The 18,999-nt window shown below is 33.0% G+C and overlaps 1 protein-coding gene across 1 annotated transcript in view; it reads right to left on the bottom strand.

The window, feature by feature from the left end:
• LOC115888043 (nephrin-like) overlaps positions 1-18,999 on the bottom strand; it is a 162,266-nt gene that overhangs the window by 61,113 nt on the left and 82,154 nt on the right. The window contains exons 3-5 of the mRNA XM_030907611.1: positions 12,082-12,290; positions 5,961-6,275; positions 4,172-4,317 (exon numbers count right to left, since the gene is read on the bottom strand). Of these exons, the coding sequence (XP_030763471.1) occupies positions 4,172-4,317; positions 5,961-6,275; positions 12,082-12,290 (670 nt within the window). The remainder of the gene's footprint in view (positions 1-4,171; positions 4,318-5,960; positions 6,276-12,081; positions 12,291-18,999) is intronic.

Raw genomic sequence — 18,999 nt, 5'->3', positions numbered from 1 at the left:
ATATTCTGCAGATAAAAGTAAGTAAAAAAATTCGTATAAATGTATGTCCTAAAATGCTTAGTTTAGGAGATACCGGGTGTAGAAATTTCTTCCAAATAAGTTTTGGAGTAACGTCAATATTTGGATGAAAATTGGTGTCTGGAAGTTTTTTGACATAAGAAATTTCATTTTCATGTCAAAATGACTCCGATTTAGAGAGGGCGCTACCTATATGTGTTTTAACTGTCTTGAAGTGTAATAACTTTTCGTCCGTACCCGTAACCCGTAAAAGTTATTACTCTAAAACGAGTTAAAAAATATTCAAGTGCCGCCCCCTACAAGGAGGATTCCATATTGGCATCAAAATAAAATTTCTCATGTCAAAAAACTTCAAAACACCAATTTTCATCCAAATATCGACGTTACTTCAGAAATTATTTGAAAAAAATCGAAATAAATATGAAACTTCTATACACTGTATCTCCGAAACGAAGCGTTTTAGGACATACGTTTATAGCAGAATATGCTACAGAAGTTTCTGGAACACAGTTATATTTCTACTACACATTTTTGAAAATGACAAAAACTGGTCCAAACTAAAAGGACTTAAAACTTGGGCAAAAAAGACACGTATTTTCTTAGAAAGAGGATTACGAAATTTACTAACGTTTCTTGTCGACCCTCGTCAATAGATTTTAATCTATTTTAGTGGATATTGTTAAAGTTTCCATCCTTAAAAGATAGCAACGAGAACAGACAAGGAGATAGGTAAAATTATATTTGCAGACCTACATCACTCTACTAATTGAAGAAAGTTTCGAACATTTCGTATTTTTTAATGTTGTCAAAAACAAGTTTCAAAGTAATTTGTAATAGTTCGCATACAAAACGGAATATTACAGAAAAGATAATAATAAAGTAATAGTTTGTTTTACCTTTGCATCATAAACAGAGATTTGAGTTCACAGAAAACTTACTTTTTTTCTTATTTAAATAATTTTAGTGATTTCATTTGATTCCGGAAGTTGGTTTAAAACTTAAAATTTAAGTATTAAAACGATTTGTGCTTTAAATTTTTATTCTGAAATAGAACAGTTTAAGTCAGGGTTGGAAAAAATCATGATTTTAAAAAAAAAATCAGAAAAATCAGATTTACTTGATTTAAATCAGTTTTTTTAATTTAAATTAGATTTTTTTGATTTTAATTCAAAACAATATTTAAATCGGATTTCTAAATGACTAGAACTTATTTCCAATTAAGGTCCTATCCTAAATGTCTAAATCTTTATAACTCTGCCCGTTATCGATAACATTAATAATTCTAGGGTGTGTTTGTCATTTTTCCACATCGGTCACCAATATATTTCGCAAAAAAGTCGCTCGCTTCAGATAAAAAGGATTTTTTTTCAAACGTCTCGAAAGTATTAATTTTTGTCATTTTAACGCCTAGGTATAAAAGTAAAGCACTGTTACGCCTAAGCACAAAAGTACAAAAATATAATATTAAACTGATATTAAGTGTCAAATTCAACGAGTCCAAATTGTTGCTCGATTACTGTTTATATTATTTGCAATGTTTGAAATTGATTAAAAATGATTTTTAATGTTTTTCAAAAATAGTATGTATGTTCTATTAGAAGCAAAAATGTACTTTTTGTGCTTCCTTGTAACGTCGGAATAGCTTTACGATGGTCCTTCAAAGGTACAGCATCATCAAAAAAGTATAATTTTTACTCTAAATAAAACAATATACTATTGTTCGGAAATACTCTTAAGTCGCGAATGAAATTAGTATTATCTAATGTCAAAGTGTAAAATACTTACTGCAGATCAAAATGTCGGTAAGAATTTGGAAAAATACAACCATTTCAAAAAAAAATATAAAACAACATATTTCCTGACAACGATTATTATAGATTCTCGGGAATGAAAAGAGACTATACTCTATATCAGAAGAACCTAGTTCTGCACTAGACTGCGAATGATATTGATGCACTGAACAGCGAATTTTTGTCACTTATACATAAATTTTAAAATAAATCCCTGCGTTTAGCGGTTTAATGGATTCCCACGAAATTACTTCAAAAATCGGTCCAACATTTAAATTGATGAATAGATATTTTTATATAGTTTTATAACATTTGCAATTACTTTTCGATTTATTATCTGTTATATCTTTTATAGACATATTTTTTATAGTTTTCTAGGACACATTTTTATAACTTTTACAGTTATTTTTTGATTTATAATAAAGTTTTAATAAAATTATTTTTTTTTATTTAAATCAATGATTAAAATTAAAAAAATCACTTGATTTAAATCATAATTTAAATCATTTGATTTAAATCATGCCAACCCTGGTTTAAGTCATTAAAAAAGTCTTAAATCTTTTAAGAGATTTAGGACAAGTCACCTTGGCCAGCTTTTTTTAATGCTATAACTCAAAAACTAAGAGAGACAGAAAATAAAGTCAAAAGATCAATTTTGTAGAGAATTAAATTTCATAAATATTTGACATTTATTAACACAACTTTCTTATATCTGTGATAGTCAAAATTATTGGCGAATGAAGTTTTTTGAGGTTGGACGGATGGGCTAAAACCCTGTTTTTTGGATTCCTGGGGTCAAAACATCGGGAAAAGTGTCTTTGGCCATAGTCAAATTTCACCCTAAACCAATACTTTTTTTACCATAAATTACGAAAAGTAAAATTTTTTGTTACGAGTCTATTGCGCTTTACTTTCGGGTCGCTCTCAGGGGTCGGGTAAAACGGGTGTGTGGCCAAAGGAAATATATATTATATTTCAAAATTCTGCCTAAGGCTTCGCCCGGTCCTGTCGTGTTAAGTCACACCTAAAATTCCAAGCACACGTGCTTTAATTAAGGCTTGATTAAGGTTTGCAGAGCTTCAGCATTTGCCATAAAATAGCGAGCAATTTATTACAAAACAATATAAATTATACAGGGTGTCATTAAAATAGTGTAAAAAAATCAGGGGTGATAATACTCCTAAAAATAGTAAAAAATGTTCCTATAAGAATAGGGCGGAAAATGCATATTAAGGGTGTTAGGGGCACTGAAAGGGTGAATTTAAAAAACGTTTTTTTTTTAAATTGTAGGCTTAAAAAATGAGATAAAATTTTGAAAAAAAATCCTCTGCCATAAATTTTGACCCTAAATCAAATGGTGACACTGAAAAAATATTTGGAAAACCGGAAAGGGTAGTTTTTGCAAGGGTAAGGGGTTGTTTCGTGAATAACTTTTTTGAGGTTATTTTTTTTTGCAACGTGGGTTCATTTTTTGAAAACTACATACCCTTTCCTACAAAAGAGGTACTCTTGTTGCACATCGCCCAGAGTGATGGTTTTTATGTATCACTGTAATCAGAAAACTTCAATCTATTTTCGTATTGTACGGAATTTTAAATTACGTCTTTATTTTCGAGAAACCTACTTTTTATATATATATATATATATATATATATATATATATATATATATATATATATATATATAAATGTTCTCGAAATAGTAGTATAAGTATTTATACTTATACTACTATTGCGAGAACGCTACCATACGGAGATAGTATAATCCTTTATCTTTAATTTCCTTCTTCATTTGTGTAAAAATACCTAGCCAGTTTTACATAAAACGTTAAATGCCGAACGCTTATTTTGCTACTTTTTCGGATTAGTAAAATGGACTCTTAATTATAGTAATACAGAAAAGTTTTAACAATCGAAAATGTAGTTTTATTAAAAATGATCCATTACAAAAATGTAAAGATGTATAGTTTTAATTATTGCCAAGTTTATTTTTTGATTTACACTAAAAGCCACAACACTAAAGCGACAGATATAAACCTTCCGGAAAAAGTTTCTGATATAAAACAGTTTTTATTAAATTTAACTCGCATTACAACTTTGTTGTTTAATGATAGAGCCGCTTTTATTGAGCCATAACTCCGAGATAAGACTGAGGAAGTTAGAGGAAGTATTTTGTCATATTATTACTCGTATATTTGTTTTTATTACTGCTGTTAATGTTCGACAGATACCTTTGAAATTGTTTGGCAAGTCCTAAAATGAATCCTCGTTTTATGGTTGTTCCTTCAAATATAAGAAAAATGCAATGGCGTTCGCAGGTTTAGGACCAGGAAATAAATGTACTTAAAACACTTTTTTACATACCTTTGTTCTACGCAGCTGTCTTTTTCCTTTGTACCACGTTATTATAGCGGGTGGTCTCGATCCTGCAGATTCACATGATACCTCGTATCTTTTGTCAGCAACTAAAGGACTCTCTGTTTTCAGTATATTCACCGTTAATGGTTTTACTGAAATTAAAAATATGTGATGTAATTATAAAAATGGGATTATGGAAGATTTTGAAAATAATACAATAAATAGTTTTTCAAAAAAGCCTGTAATATGGCTGCGTTATGTTGATGATATTTTTGCAATATGGCAACATAACGTTTCTGAAATAGATATTTTTTTGGATTATATAAATTCTCGCGAACCTACCATAAAATTTACTTTAGAAGTAGAGAGAGGTAATCGTTTACCATTTCTTGATGTTTTAGTGTCGAAGTTTCAAAATAAACGAATTTTAGATGTTTACAAAAAACCCACAAACACAGATAGATACTTAAATTTCACATCTAATCACAGTATAAGTTTAAAAAAAATGTGTTATAAAAAGTTTATATGATAGGGCAAAAATAATATGTACAGACGACATTTCACTAAATAGAGATATAAACCACATAAAAAATACATTAATCAAAAACGACTATCCACCATATTTTATTGACAAAACATTAAACGAAATACAAACTCCAAATCATAGACACAATGATAACAATACACAATATATACAACTTACAATTCCATACATACGAGGCGTTTCGGAAAAAAATAAGAAGGATAAGAAAACAATATAACATACGAACATCTTCCAAAACACAAAATACACTTAGATCCATTTTATCACATACTAAACCAATCAATACAGAATAACAAACAAAAAATGTAATATACCAAATACCCTGTGAATGCGATCAATTTTACATTGGTGAAACATCTAGACCCTTAAATGTTAGAATTAAAGAACATAAAGATTATTTAAGAAAGGGAGATTTTCACATATCTAAGATTTGTCAGCATTCTTGGGACACAGGGCACAGAATAAATTTTAATAACGCCAAAATTATAATGAAAGAAGTGATAGCCTCTAAAAGCAAAATAAAAGAGGCTTTTTTAATTTAATCTAATAAAAATAAATGTATTGCTCATGCATCTGTAGATGTTAGTAATGTATGGCAATCGCTTCTTTGATTTTAAAGAACAACAGATACAACAAGATAAATAAACATAACATACGTAAAATTTAAAAATAATCATACAGAAAGTTTGGGGCTTTTTGGTTTTACCTTATTAAGTAATTGTTATCAGGTAGTATTTGTTAATTTTGAACGTCAACGGTTTCTTATAGACGTATCTGTTTTAAAAAAGTAAGTAAAGTGTTCTCGAATAGTTGAATTTAAATATTTTAAATAGTTTTTTTCTTTATTCTTTGTATTTTTTTGCTTCCGACGATGGAAAGAGATAACTTTCCGAAACATTAAGCATTTTTTTTTGCTTTGTTAGGCAAATTTGTATTACCGTAAACATAACTTCTGACAAGCAGCGTCCGTTTAGATTTAACGCAGAAGTGTTTACAAAAAATAATTATTTTATTTTGTAGATTTTCTTGCAGTGCAGTGGCGAAATACCCATACAGGATTTTTTTGGAAATAAAAATATGTAGTAATATCTAACAAAAATAAACTTTCAGATGAATGAAATATGAGTTTGAATTTTTGAATATGATTTTTACTAAACAAGAATTAATTTTTGATAAGAATACAGAAAAAATATCATTGAGCAACATGAATTTATTCGAGGATTCTTCAATTATTTAAAGAATAATACTTACGTATTAAGTCAAGAAGAACAGTAGCTTCTCTGGGTTCTGTCAGCTTGGTATTCTCAGCCTGACAAGTAAAGATGGCGTCCAGATCCTTTCTGGAAACCGACGGCCAGGTGAGTTTGTTTTCGATGACGTCACCGGCGTTCTTCTCATATTCGTCGTCCACCACCACGCCATTGACTAACCATCTTACGGTTGGTTGTGGATGACCACCAACTGTTCTGCATTTTAAATGGATGTCATCACCAACCTCGTGGGGTCCTAGTGAGCCGTTTAATATGTGCGTCCATTTGTCGATGATGATTGGCTGTTCAGGAGGCACTGAAACAAAATATTTCACTAAACGATGCTGCAAACACTATGAGACTAATTCAGTTCAATTGTACCTAATGCTTTATATATACATTTTTAAGCGGGAGTTTTTTAAAATATCTAGAAGCCCTAGTTAACGATGCTTGTGACCCCAAAAGTAAGATTTTGGCCAAGATCGAACAGGCCATGAAGGGATCTTCCATGAAAACCCTCTTGTCTAGCCGAGAACTGCCTCGAATTGTGTTTACATGTGCTGCCCCCGTGCTACATTTTTTAAGTACTTCTCTACAGCTCGGCTCTGAGAGCCCTGGACACTCAATCAGACATTGGAAAACCGCATTAATACTTTTGAGATGTACTTTTGTAGTCGTATGCTGCTTGTATTGATGGATAGAGTAACAAATGACGAGGTGTTCAGTCGGATAGGCAAAAATAAAGAGCCCCTATATATACAGGATTGTTCGAACTGTATTCCGGAAATTTTGAAGGCATATTTTGCAGATAAAAATAAGTAAAAAAGTTCGTATAAATGTGTGTTCTAAAATGCTTAGTTTCGGAGATACAGGGTGTAGAAGTTTCATTTTTATTTAGATTTTTTTCAAATAATTTTGGAAGTAGCGTCAATATTTGGATGAAAATTGGTGTCGGGGAGTTTTTTTACATGAGAAATTTGATTTTGATATGACTCCTACTTATAGAAGGCGCCACCTACATATTTTTTCACCGGTTTGAAGAGTAATAAGTGAAATTACAAAGAACAGGAAATACAATACATACACACACCGGAAAAATTTAGGGATATAATTTTATTAAAGTTAAAAATAAACGTTTTGAATAAACAACCACATATTTGTAGGCCGATTCTTTCTACTTCGATTGAAACGAAGTAGTCACACTAGTTATTTCTAAATTTGGGATATTTGCAGAAGTGCGTTTGTGCATTTTTTGTCAAATGTATAAAAAGCACCTAGCATCAATTGTTCGAATTTAACCTGTACTGGCTATGTTTTTATGATAACTGGCCAGAATTCATTCAAATAACTCTGTTTAGTATTAAATGACATTATGGAGCGTAGACATCTTAACAGAGACGAAATGCTAAGGGCCATGGGTATGCTCGAAGCTGGAATGCGCCAAATCGACGTAGCTAGAGCATTAAATACAACGCAAAGTGTAATATCGCGATTAAGTGCACGCTACCGTGAAAGGGATGATGTTGCTGAAAGGCACACAGGGCGACATCGCATATCTACCCCTCAGCAAGATCATTTTTTACAATTAAATGCTCGACGCCGACCGACTCTTACAGCACCAGAGCTTAGTTTAATTCTCCAGGAAACACATAATATTACCGTTAGTCCTGACACTATTCGCAATAGATTAAAAGAGGTCAACTTAAGAAGCAGACGCCCCTGGAGAGCTCAACCCTTAACGAGAGGAAATCGAGAGGTACGATATTTGTGGGCTCAAGATCATGTTCAGTGGTCGAATGAACAATGGGCCAATGTTCTCTTCACGGATGAGTCACGCTTTGGAATTCATCCGAATTCGAGAAGGCTTAGGGTATGGAGAGGATCGGGAAATCTTATTCGGTTGGATCATGTTCAGGAAGTGCACCCTTATCAAGGTGGAATAGTTATGGTCTTGGGAGGAGTCCAGTTAGGCCGAAAAACCGTCTAGTTTTTCTTGAAAGGTTTCTAACAGGAATCACATATCGTGATTTAATTCTTGAGCCTGTCGTGTTACCATATGTCAATGATTTTGGGAGAAACTTCATTCTCATACATAACAATGCAAGGCCTCATATAGCCAGAGTGGCAAGTGAGTTTATCAATGTTCATCAATTAAACATCTTAATCTGGCCGGCACAATCTCCTGACCTCAACCCCATCGAGCACGTATGGGACGCGGTCCAAAGAAGAATTTTGAGAATGGGTACGCCTCGTGAAACTCGTAGGGATCTGGTTCGGGCGTGAATGCAGCGTGGCAGGCTGTACCTCAAGAAGAGATAGACAACCTGATCAGGAGCATGGAGAGACGATGTAGGGCTGTAATGAAGAGTAGAGGAGGCCCTTTATTAAGTAAAAATGGTTTTATCTTTTTTTTTAATTCACAGTTTAGAATAAAAAAAAAATGTGTGTATTTTTTTGAGTTCAATAAAAATCCAGGTAAATTTGAAAAATTCGGTAAATTTCGCATTTTTATTTCCAATACGTCCTATAAACTATTTGTTTATTATAATTTTATTATATCAGAAATGCAAATAATAAAATTACTGACGATGGCTGGATAAAGTTGTAATATCCCTAGACTTTTCCGGTGTGTGTATATACGAGACACTAGTTAAAAGCGTATTACTTTATGGATGTGAAAAAATAAAAGGAAATTAGAGACAACAGAAATGGACGCGATGAGAAGAGCAATGAGAATTTCACGGAAGGATAAAATCAGAAATGAAGACATTAGACGACGGATGTGTATAGAGGGAACAATAGGTAAATGATATAGAACAAAAACAATTAATATGGTATGGCCACGTTCAGAGAATGCACATTGAAATAATTCCACAACAAGTAATTCATTGGATACCACCTGGTAAACGAAAGAGAGGACGTCCCAAGATAACATGGATAGAAGAAATAAGAAGGTTGATGAGCGAGAAAAATCTGACCGAAGATCAATGGGAAAATCGCACAGGGTGGAAGTTAGGCATCGGATAACGTCGTAGGACGTTCTGACCTCGAATTTCTATACTTTGAAGAGTAATAACTTTTCGTCCGTACCTGTATAAAACTACTGAGTCAAAAAATATACATTTCTGTGATTTTTTCGTCAAAAATGTCTCTCGCTACGAGCAAACCGAGTAAAAATCGCTATGAGCAACCTTCTCAAGACATTTACAATGGAAATATTGACAAAAAATGAACAAGTTGAGTAGATAGATATTTGACTGAAATGATAAATTTGGGAACTATTATTTTTTTTAATTAATCATAAATTTTTCTTAAAAAAAATTATGATAAAATAGTTTCTGTTGAACTTTTGGCACAAAAAAAATTAAAATTTATGATTTCAGTCTAATAACTATTTAGTCAACATCTTTAATTTATGTCAATGATGACAAGTACTGATAATTTCGACTCCAAATATCTCGATAACTCGTAGCGATTTTTAACAGTGACATTTTTTACGTAAAAAACGTCTTAAATGAATATTTTTTTACTCTGTAGTTTTACACTGGTACGGACAGTTAATACAGTTATTACACTTCAAACCAGTTAAAAATATGTAGGTGGCGCCCTCTAAACGTAGGAGTCATACTGAAATCAAAATTAAATTTCTCATGTCGAAAAACTTCAAGACACCAATTTTCATCCATATATTGAAGAAGATGTTTTTTTTAACAATAAAACAAATAATCTGTGTACCACTGGTAGGCATTAGTGATGACGTTACCCCGAAAAACGGAGGCTTTAGATTTCAAGCCGGTATTGGAGCCTGTCGGCCGTTTCAAAACCGATTGACAGATGCGATTCATTAGCGTCCGTTCATGGCCAGATGGGGTGCAGCCCACGTGGCCGACTTGATTTAATGTGACCGAATGCGGCCTCAATTATTTATTTCCCCGTCCTCAATCTCCCAAGGATTATTCAGTTTAATTAATAACAGAGCGAAGCGTTTTCGTTTACAAGTTTATTCTGAACGACTCGATAAATCAAGGGAAGTTGGGTGTCACTCAGTGTTACCTGATGGCCATCATCTCTCCGCTAAATCTGACGGGGCGGAAAAGGTGAGCGAGGGGTCGAATGAATTATAGCCTAGGATAATCGTTACTTAAGTTTTGGGGTTCCGGAAACTGCTCGGTCTATTGTTGTTGTTTGTAAGAGGGTGGAAGGATGTGATTCTCTTTATCTACTCGTATAATGTGTATCGTATGTGTGTTGTTTCCTTCGTTGTTTAATGTATATTCTGAGGCGATTTTTCAAGAAGCTTTCTCTTCAACAGATTGCGATGTTAAAGTCAACGGCGAAGTCATTAACAATATTAGATTTGCCGATGATACAGTTCTTGTTGCCGACTCTGATATTGGACTCCAGATAATAATAAATAGATAACGCTTTATTGTACAAAAAGCCAAAATAGATTCATCGACAAAGCATTTAGAAAACAAACAAAAGCACAAAAAATATGCAAATAATAAAAAAAATATCATACAGTTAAAAAAAAATTACGTCACTAAAATTACAAATAGAAACATACCTCGACATTGCAGAACACAAAAAAGGCGTATCAATAAAATTTTACAACTGGAAAATTGTAAATGGATATAATCATTTAACAGTTATAAAATATTAAATACTAGACTATTAACTAGTGTGTGAGATGATCAAAATTTTAGAATTGATCATGATTAAACATTAACAAAAACAAGCTTTGCGAAATGCGGGAAAGAATGAAAGCGACTTGATATTCAAAGGCAGATGATTGTACATTTTTTGGCATTGTACAGTATTGAGCCTTTAACTAGTTCTAAGCTCGGGGTTGGCAGATAAAAATCGTGCTCCACATTCCTAAGTGGATAGTTGTGAGATGGCCTTTCGGGAATAGCAGATATGTGCTTGCGGATTAAGCAAACGGATTAAAAAATGAATAAAGAAGGAAGAGTCAGTATTTTGAATTTTTTGAAGAAATTCTGGCAGTGAGTTCTACTGTTCAGTCCCAATAAATATCGAACTGCTCTCTTTTGAAGTTTGAAAATACGATCAAATTTTCAGAGTTTAGAGTTTAGTGGAGCGACTTAAAGGCTCCTGTAAGAAATACGAGATAAAGATCAATTCCTCTCAAACCAAAGTCATAGTATTTGGAAAAAGCCAAAATGTACCAGTTCCCATTAAGATAGAGGGCAATACCTTAGAACAGGTCTACAAGTTCAAATATTTGGGGTCCTGGATAGTTAACACCTTGAATAACGACGTGGAAATAAAAACCAGAATAGAACAAGCCAGAAATATATTTCTAAAAATGAAGAACGTTTTCCAGAACCCCAGATTGGACCTTGAGTTGAGAACTAGACTCGTCAGGTGTTATGTTTGGTCAATCCTATTATACGGAGCAGAAACGTGGGCACTGAAAGTTCAAGAGACGAATCGCATAGAATCGTTCGAAACATGGATATATCGAAGAATGCTCAAAATTCCATGGACAGCACATATCACAAATATCGAAGTTTACAACAGAATAGGCAGAGAAAGAGAATGGCTCATTATATTAGAAATAAGAAAAACATTATATTTAGGGCATTGAGAAATGATAAATGCCACGTTTTACAACTAATAGTTAAGGGTAAAATTGAAGGAAAAAGAGGTCTCGACAGGAAGAAACTATCTTGGTTGAGAAACATCAGAAATTGGACTCATCTAACTTTTGAAAAACTCATAAGGAAAGCCGCGAATCGTGAAAATTTTGCCAATGTGATCGCCAACCTCCACGAAAGAGTCGGCACGTAAAGAAGAAAAAAATTAGCCTTGATTTTAAGATATTTCGAATAGATCAAAATTAAATACCCTATGATCGAAGAAAAATGGCGTCCAGTTGGCTTGGAAATGACGATCGATGACATATTCCATATAATTTTACATATAAAATGACAGCGATCTTCATTTCATAGCCATCGCTGACGCCGTTTTTATTCGATCATACGGTATATCACTATATTAGTAAATTATTTTGTAGAAAGTTTAGTTTTCATATGTTTAATAAGTTATTTTAAGAATTATCTATCACCATTATAAAATATAAAATGTTATATACGTACCAATCACTGTTAGGTTGTATCTAACACTGCGAGTTTGTGCATTCCTGAAGTCTACCCTGCATCTGTAGATTCCCTCGTCATGTCGTTTAATGTCTTCGATAACCAATTGCGCAGGCTCGGAGACAGTCCGGAAGTAGGCTCTAGTGCCGAACACTTCCGGTGCTGACCAGTGGCGCGCCAAGGACATGGGTTTGCCTCGAACATCAAAACTGAAACAAAAGAAATAATATGATTAATTTTATTATTTTCAATAGAGAGATTGTTGGCAAAATGGTTATTTCTTTTTGTTCTGTGGTCCTATTTTGAAAACGTATATTTTTCTTGATTTTATCTAGCTTCCTTTGACATTAAGTGTCAAACAGCCAGACAATTTATTTCCACCTGTCAGAGAATGAATTATTTGAATTTCCTATATTATAAATACTGCTGCCTTAAAAGCTGCCTGTCAACAGTTTCTTTCGTCCAAAAATTTTAAATATTTATTTTCTCAGAAACGATTAATGTTAGGTATAAAGTGTTTAATATAAAAATTCATAAAATTTTACAAATAATTTAAGTATGTAATAAAAAATGGGGGCACCCATTTAAAATAAGAAAGTTGCTGTCAACTTCCGGTATTTCCGGAAATGCCGCCATATTGAAAATATTTTTAATCGATAGATCTCGTTGTAAAAAACTAATGTGCAAAAAATCCCTGATCTAGATATTGTAGTTCTCTAGAAACTTCTAATACACGTTCAGCCTGGGATACCCTGTATAATGTGTTTCATTAAAAAAATCACCCCGATCCACTCACACTTTTTTGAGCCACCATATAGAACATTTTCCTGAAATATATCCTCGTACATGCTTTAGGTTTGCACTTAAACAAAATTCTCAAGTTCTTTTTTCTTGGACCTTCAGATGGCCGACGCACTTTTGCCGGACCCTGTATAGTAAAATAATAAAGCTGGACACTTAATTACAAGTTTAAACTTATGTAGAACTATAAAAAGAGCACATTCTTCTACCTACAATTCTATCTACGTAACATTAGATCCAGTTTCTGTCTGCTATTTACTTTGTACTCGACTGCTTGCTTGTATTTCTTTCGGCCGAAGGAAGATTTACCGGCCTCCGTCTTTGGGGAGGTCCTTTACAAACACTGAATCAGCTGCAGTCCCTTCCGAAGAGTCCCCGCTCTTATCCGGGAATCGGCGGGAGATTTATAGTTATTGGATATACTTATATCGGTATAAATTCCGTCTCTCGAGTTTAATCTGGTCGCTTTCTTCGCTTCAAGAGGAAAAATCTAATACAGTTGCCGGTGGAAGAGTTGGATTTGTGGACCGGTTCGATAGCGGTAGGTAATCGATAAAAGTTTGGGTATATTTTGTTTTGAATTAGTTTTTTGGGACACCTAATGCGACAGCGCTATTTAATTTAAATAATTGTCGATTTTCGAAAGAAATCAGTACTTGTATATTATTGCCTATATTTTTCATTTTATTGATTTTATGGACAGCACTGTTCATTAAAATGTTGTATCCTATGTTAGAGGGCTTGTTTCTCTCTACAATTTCCTGTCTCACAATGTACCGTTTGTGTCCAGGAAGGGTTCATAGTTTCATAGTTGTCGATTTTCGAAAGAAATCAGTACCTGTATATTATTTCCTATATTTTTCATTTTATTGATTTTATGGAAAGCACTGTTCATTAAAATGTTGTATCCTATGTTATAGGGCTTGTTTCTCTCTACAATTTTCTGTCTGACAATGTACCGTTTGTGTCCAGGAAGGGTTCATAGTTTCATAGTTGTCGATTTTCGAAAGAAATCAGTACCTGTATATTATTTCCTATATTTTTCATTTTATTGATTTTATGGAAAGCACTGTTCATTAAAATGTTGTATCCTATGTTATAGGGCTTGTTTCTCTCTACAATTTTCTGTCTCACAATGTACCGTTTGTGTCCAGGAAGGGTTCATAGTTTCATAGATGTCGATTTTCGAAAGAAATCAGTACATGTATATTATTACATATATTTTTCATTTTATTGATTTTATGGAAAGCACTGTTCATTAAAATGTTGTATCCTATGTTATAGGGCTGGTTTCTCTCTACAATTTCCTGTCTGATAATGTACCGTTTGTGTCTATGAAGGGTTCATAGTTTCATAGATGTCGATTTTCGAAAGAAATCAGTACATGTATATTATTACATATATTTTTCATTTTATTGATTTTATGGAAAGCACTGTTCATTAAAATGTTGTATCCTATGTTATAGGGCTTGTTTCTCTCTACAATTTCCTGTCTCACAATGTACCGTTTGTGTCCAGGAAGGGTTCATAGTTTCATAGATGTCGATTTTCGAAAAAAATCAGTACATGTATATTATCACATTTATTTTTCATTTTATTGATTTTATGGAAAGCACTGTTCATTAAAATGTTGTATCCTATGTTATAGGGCTTGTTTCTTTCTACAATTTCTTGTCTCACAATGTACTGTTTGTGTCCAGGAAGGGTTCATAGTTTCATAGATGTCGATTTTCAAAAGAAATCACTACATGTATATTATAACATATATTTTTCATTTTATTGATTTTATGGAAAGCACTGTTCATTAAAATGTTGTATTCTATGTTATAGGGCTTGTTTCTCTCTACAATTTCCTGTCTGACAATGTACCGTTTGTGTCCAGAAAGGGTTCATAGTTTCATAGTTGTCGATTATCGAAAGAAATCAGTACCTGTATATTATTTCCTATATTTTTCATTTTATTGATTTTATGAAAAGCACTGTTCGAAAAAAATCAGTACATGTATATTATTACATTTATTTTTCATTTTATTGATTTTATGGAAAGCACTGTTCATTAAAATGTTGTATCCTATGTTATAGGGCTTGTTTCTCTCACATTGTAAAAGTAACGAATATCCTATAATTTTAAAGTTAATTTCAGTTTTGTTAGCATATCTCTTAAGAAAGGTAGAAAAATAGTAGTTAGAGTAAAAATTGATTATCTTTTATTCCAGATGAGTTATCGCAAAAATTCCAAATACGTCCCGAGATATTAGTCTTAGCTATATTCAGAACTTATAATTCTAGTTAAATTTTGTTTTTTGGCAAAATGGCAGCAACACAAAAATTAAAAAAAATACATTCCTTTTTTTCATACCCTGTATATCATAGAAAACTAAATCTCATACAAAATTTAGAAAAATCAGATCAATCTACGAAAAACGTTAAAGTGTTTCGTGTTTCGTGTTATATATATATGTTAAAAAATCAACAAAATTGGTCCATTTTTTTAAAGTTACAACTCGTTGAAAATGAGTAAAAAAATCGCTGTGGTATTTAATTTGACGGGCAGTTTATTTGAGATCCCTTATTGAAAATTAAAATTATTTATTTTTAATTGCTGACTTTTGAATCGATTTGTATAATTTTCTGGTTACATTCTGTATATTTCTCTGTAAATTCCTTTTAAGTTCTTGATCATGATTCAATTCAATACTAGAGTTCAAAAAGTTAAAAAAGATCGAAACCCTATTCTAAACTAAAACTATTAAATTTCAATCTTATTACATTTCCAAAAACTGCGATCAATATACTGAGATAAAAGTTCGTTCGTTCGAGAAAAATCTTGAAGGAACTTATAGAATAACAGCTTTTAAAAGATTTAAAGATTACTGATAAGAGAAAAGTGTTCAATCTTTCTACGAGAACGCTTTGTTGAATAAATCTGGCCGATTTATCGCAAAAAATGCCGTCATCTACTTTATGGCGAAATTATTCAATGACAAGGGTCATGTTGAATTTAGAGCGTAACCTCACAATATATCAAGCATATCAATGGAAGTGTTCTCAAAAGGTGGCAATGAATATTGTCCTGAGAACAAAATAATTTTTATACATCTGGATTACTTTCCTGACCAAAATATTACCTAATCAAAAAAAGAATATTCTTTTCCATAGCAACTGTTAAAATTGCCTTATATCTATCAAAAATAGTAGATAAAATAGTACTTTAACCGCAAGGATAAGTTAAAAACTTTATTTCTTCTCGCACGTTTTTTAACTTCCATTTTTGAAAATTTTTGTATTTCTTTTCATAAGTTATTCGGGATTTAAATGGAAGTAGTTTGGATATGGCGTTTGTCGCCTCAGCCTGAATATCTGTTGGTAATTTACTTATTTCGATTTGAGCGAAAGAGAATTAAAAAATATTGATTATTAACTCATTAAAATAAATTATTTAATAAAATTGTAACATAACCTTGTCAGACAAAATTGTCGTTTATCTTTCTGCGCACTTTCCTTCTTGCCCTACTTAAAGCCTTGATCTTCCCCGATCAGAAAAGTTAATTTCACGGCGTTAAGGGTATTAAGGATAGTTTGCTCGGCACTTTTCATGTTAATGAACCCTTTAGCTCCAAAAGAATTACGTGGAAATTTAATGGGGCTCGTTTTCCAAGAGATTTTCCAACATCTTAATTAAATAATTCCCTTTTTTTAATAGTGTGGGATTAGGAAACTGGCGTTAGATACTAAGTACCTATATTATCGTAAGTGTTCATATATTCTTTAATGCTATTTGAAAATTTGAAAGTAGTGCGAATATGAAGAACATGAAGAAAGTTTTTTTATACTAAAAAGTACCGTATGATCGAATAAAAACGGCGTCAGCGATGGCTATGAAATGAAGATCGTTGTCATGTTATACATATGTAAATTGATATGGGAAATGTCATCGATGTTCATTTCATAGCCATCGCTGACGCCATTTTTATTCGATCATACGGTATAATATCTCACAGAATTTATTTCTTAGTTTTAATCTAAAATGCAACATTTTTATTTTTTCACAATTGGATTCCAGTCATTATTAAAATATTTTGAGGCGGTAGAAATGGACGCGATAAGGAGATCAGAACGAAATAAAACAATCAGGGATAAAATGGGTAGACAAACAACTATAGTAGAGAAAATAGAGAGTGCCCAAGTGAAGTAGTATGGACATGTGGGAAGGATGGACAACACGCGACTGCCTCAGAAGATACTAAACTGGCTTCCACAAAAGAGAAGGAAACGGGGAAGACGAAGGGCAAACTGGATGGAGGGTGTCAAGAAGGCGATAAGCTCAAGGGATCTGCGTGAGGGAGACTGGAATGAACGGAATCAATGGCTACTCAAACTCTCTCTCTCTCTCTCTCTCTTCAGTCCTGACCCCCATTAGAGAGTGTAGTGGTCAGCGTCCATGCGCCTCTGTCTTTTGTTATCCCGATGACATCGTGCATTGGCTTGCTACAACTAGTCATAATCTGGTCTATCCATCGAGTCGGAGAGCGGTCACGTGGTCTACGTCCCTCCATCTTGCCTTGAATTATGAGTCATTCCATATTGTCCAGACTTTTCCTCATTATATGTCCAAAATATTTTAGTTGTTTTAGTCAGATTTTACAGGAAAGCCTGTTCCTTTATAATGGAAACGTTTGTACCGCGTTCAATATTGGGAGTACCAAACAGTTGACTACCCGGTTTTTGATGGCTCTTGAAATCTGGCGATCTTTCCAACTCTTGGTCAGTCTCCCAACAGCTACTTTTGCCATGTTGCACCTACGCTTCACCTCTTCTTCCGATGTGCCCGTATTTTTCAATAGTGATCCCAGGTATACGTATGACTTAACGACTTCAAAGCGGTCGATATGACTTATATTTGGATGGTTGTTATGCTGTTTATCAACTATCATGATTTTTGGTTTTTTATGTATTTAGTTCCAGACCGAGCCGATTGCTCCCGTTTTCTACCCTATTTACTAAATTGATTAACTCTTCTTGATTTCTTGCGAGTAGTGCTGTATCATCTGCAAAGCGTAGATAATTTATTTTTTGGCCATTTATTGAAATGCCTCCTTCCCATGTTTCTAGCGACCTTCTCATGATGAAGAATACATTTTTATTATTTTTTAATTAATCATATATTTTTCTGCGAAAAAATGATGATTAAACAGTTTCTGTTGAACTTTTGGCACAAAAAGATTTCAAATTTATGATTTCAGTCTAATAACTATTTAGTCAACATGTTTAATTTATGTCAATGAAGACAGGTATTGATCATTTCAATTCCAAATATCTCGAGAACCATTACTTGTAGCGATTTTTACCAAGAGACCTTTTTTATGTAAAAAAAGTAAAGTAAAGTAAAGTAAAGAATTCAGTTAACGTCTCTTTTTTGCTGCCAGGGCTAATCTGGACGGGGTCTACTTTTTTAACGCGGAATCCGAACCGCGGTCCTCGGCCATATCATGGTCAATGGTCTACCGACTTGGTGACCTAACTCTTACTCACGAGATATCCGATCTCATCCAGCCTCGAACCGACGTGAATGAGCAGTGTGTGTCAATAGATTTTACACTTTTGCCTTTATTGGACAACAGCATGATACAGAGTTTCGAACCGGTCACCCGTCCATCCACTAGTAGCGGCGTAAGGCGTTAAATTTTATGTAAAAAAAATACTTTTTTTACTCAGTAGTTTAATAAGTTTTTTCATTTTTTTACTCATTAGTTTTGTACAGGTATGGAAGAAAAGTTTATTACTCTTCAAATCAGTTAAAACATATGTAGATGGCGCAGACATCAATTTTCATCCAAATATTGACGTTACTTCAGAAATTATTTAGAAAAAATCGAAATAAAAATGAAACTTCTACACCCTGTATCTCCGAAACTAAGCATTTTAGGACATAGATTTATACGATTTTTTTTACTTATTTTAGTTTGCAGAATATACTGCCGAAGTTTCCGGATTACCTAGTTTGGACCACCCTGTATATTAAATAATATAAATTAAATATAGGACAAAAAAATTGTGCGGACGGAGTACATTTTTTACTCCCATCGCGCGTAAAGAAATTTCACTCTAATAAATATA

This window comes from Sitophilus oryzae, unplaced genomic scaffold, assembly GCF_002938485.1.
Source record: "Sitophilus oryzae breed Bouriz unplaced genomic scaffold, Soryzae_2.0 scaffold_682_pilon_pilon, whole genome shotgun sequence".
Lineage (NCBI taxonomy): Eukaryota > Metazoa > Arthropoda > Insecta > Coleoptera > Curculionidae > Sitophilus > Sitophilus oryzae.
Note: the sequence above shows the minus strand (reverse complement) of the source record. Positions and strands in the feature narration are given on the sequence as shown.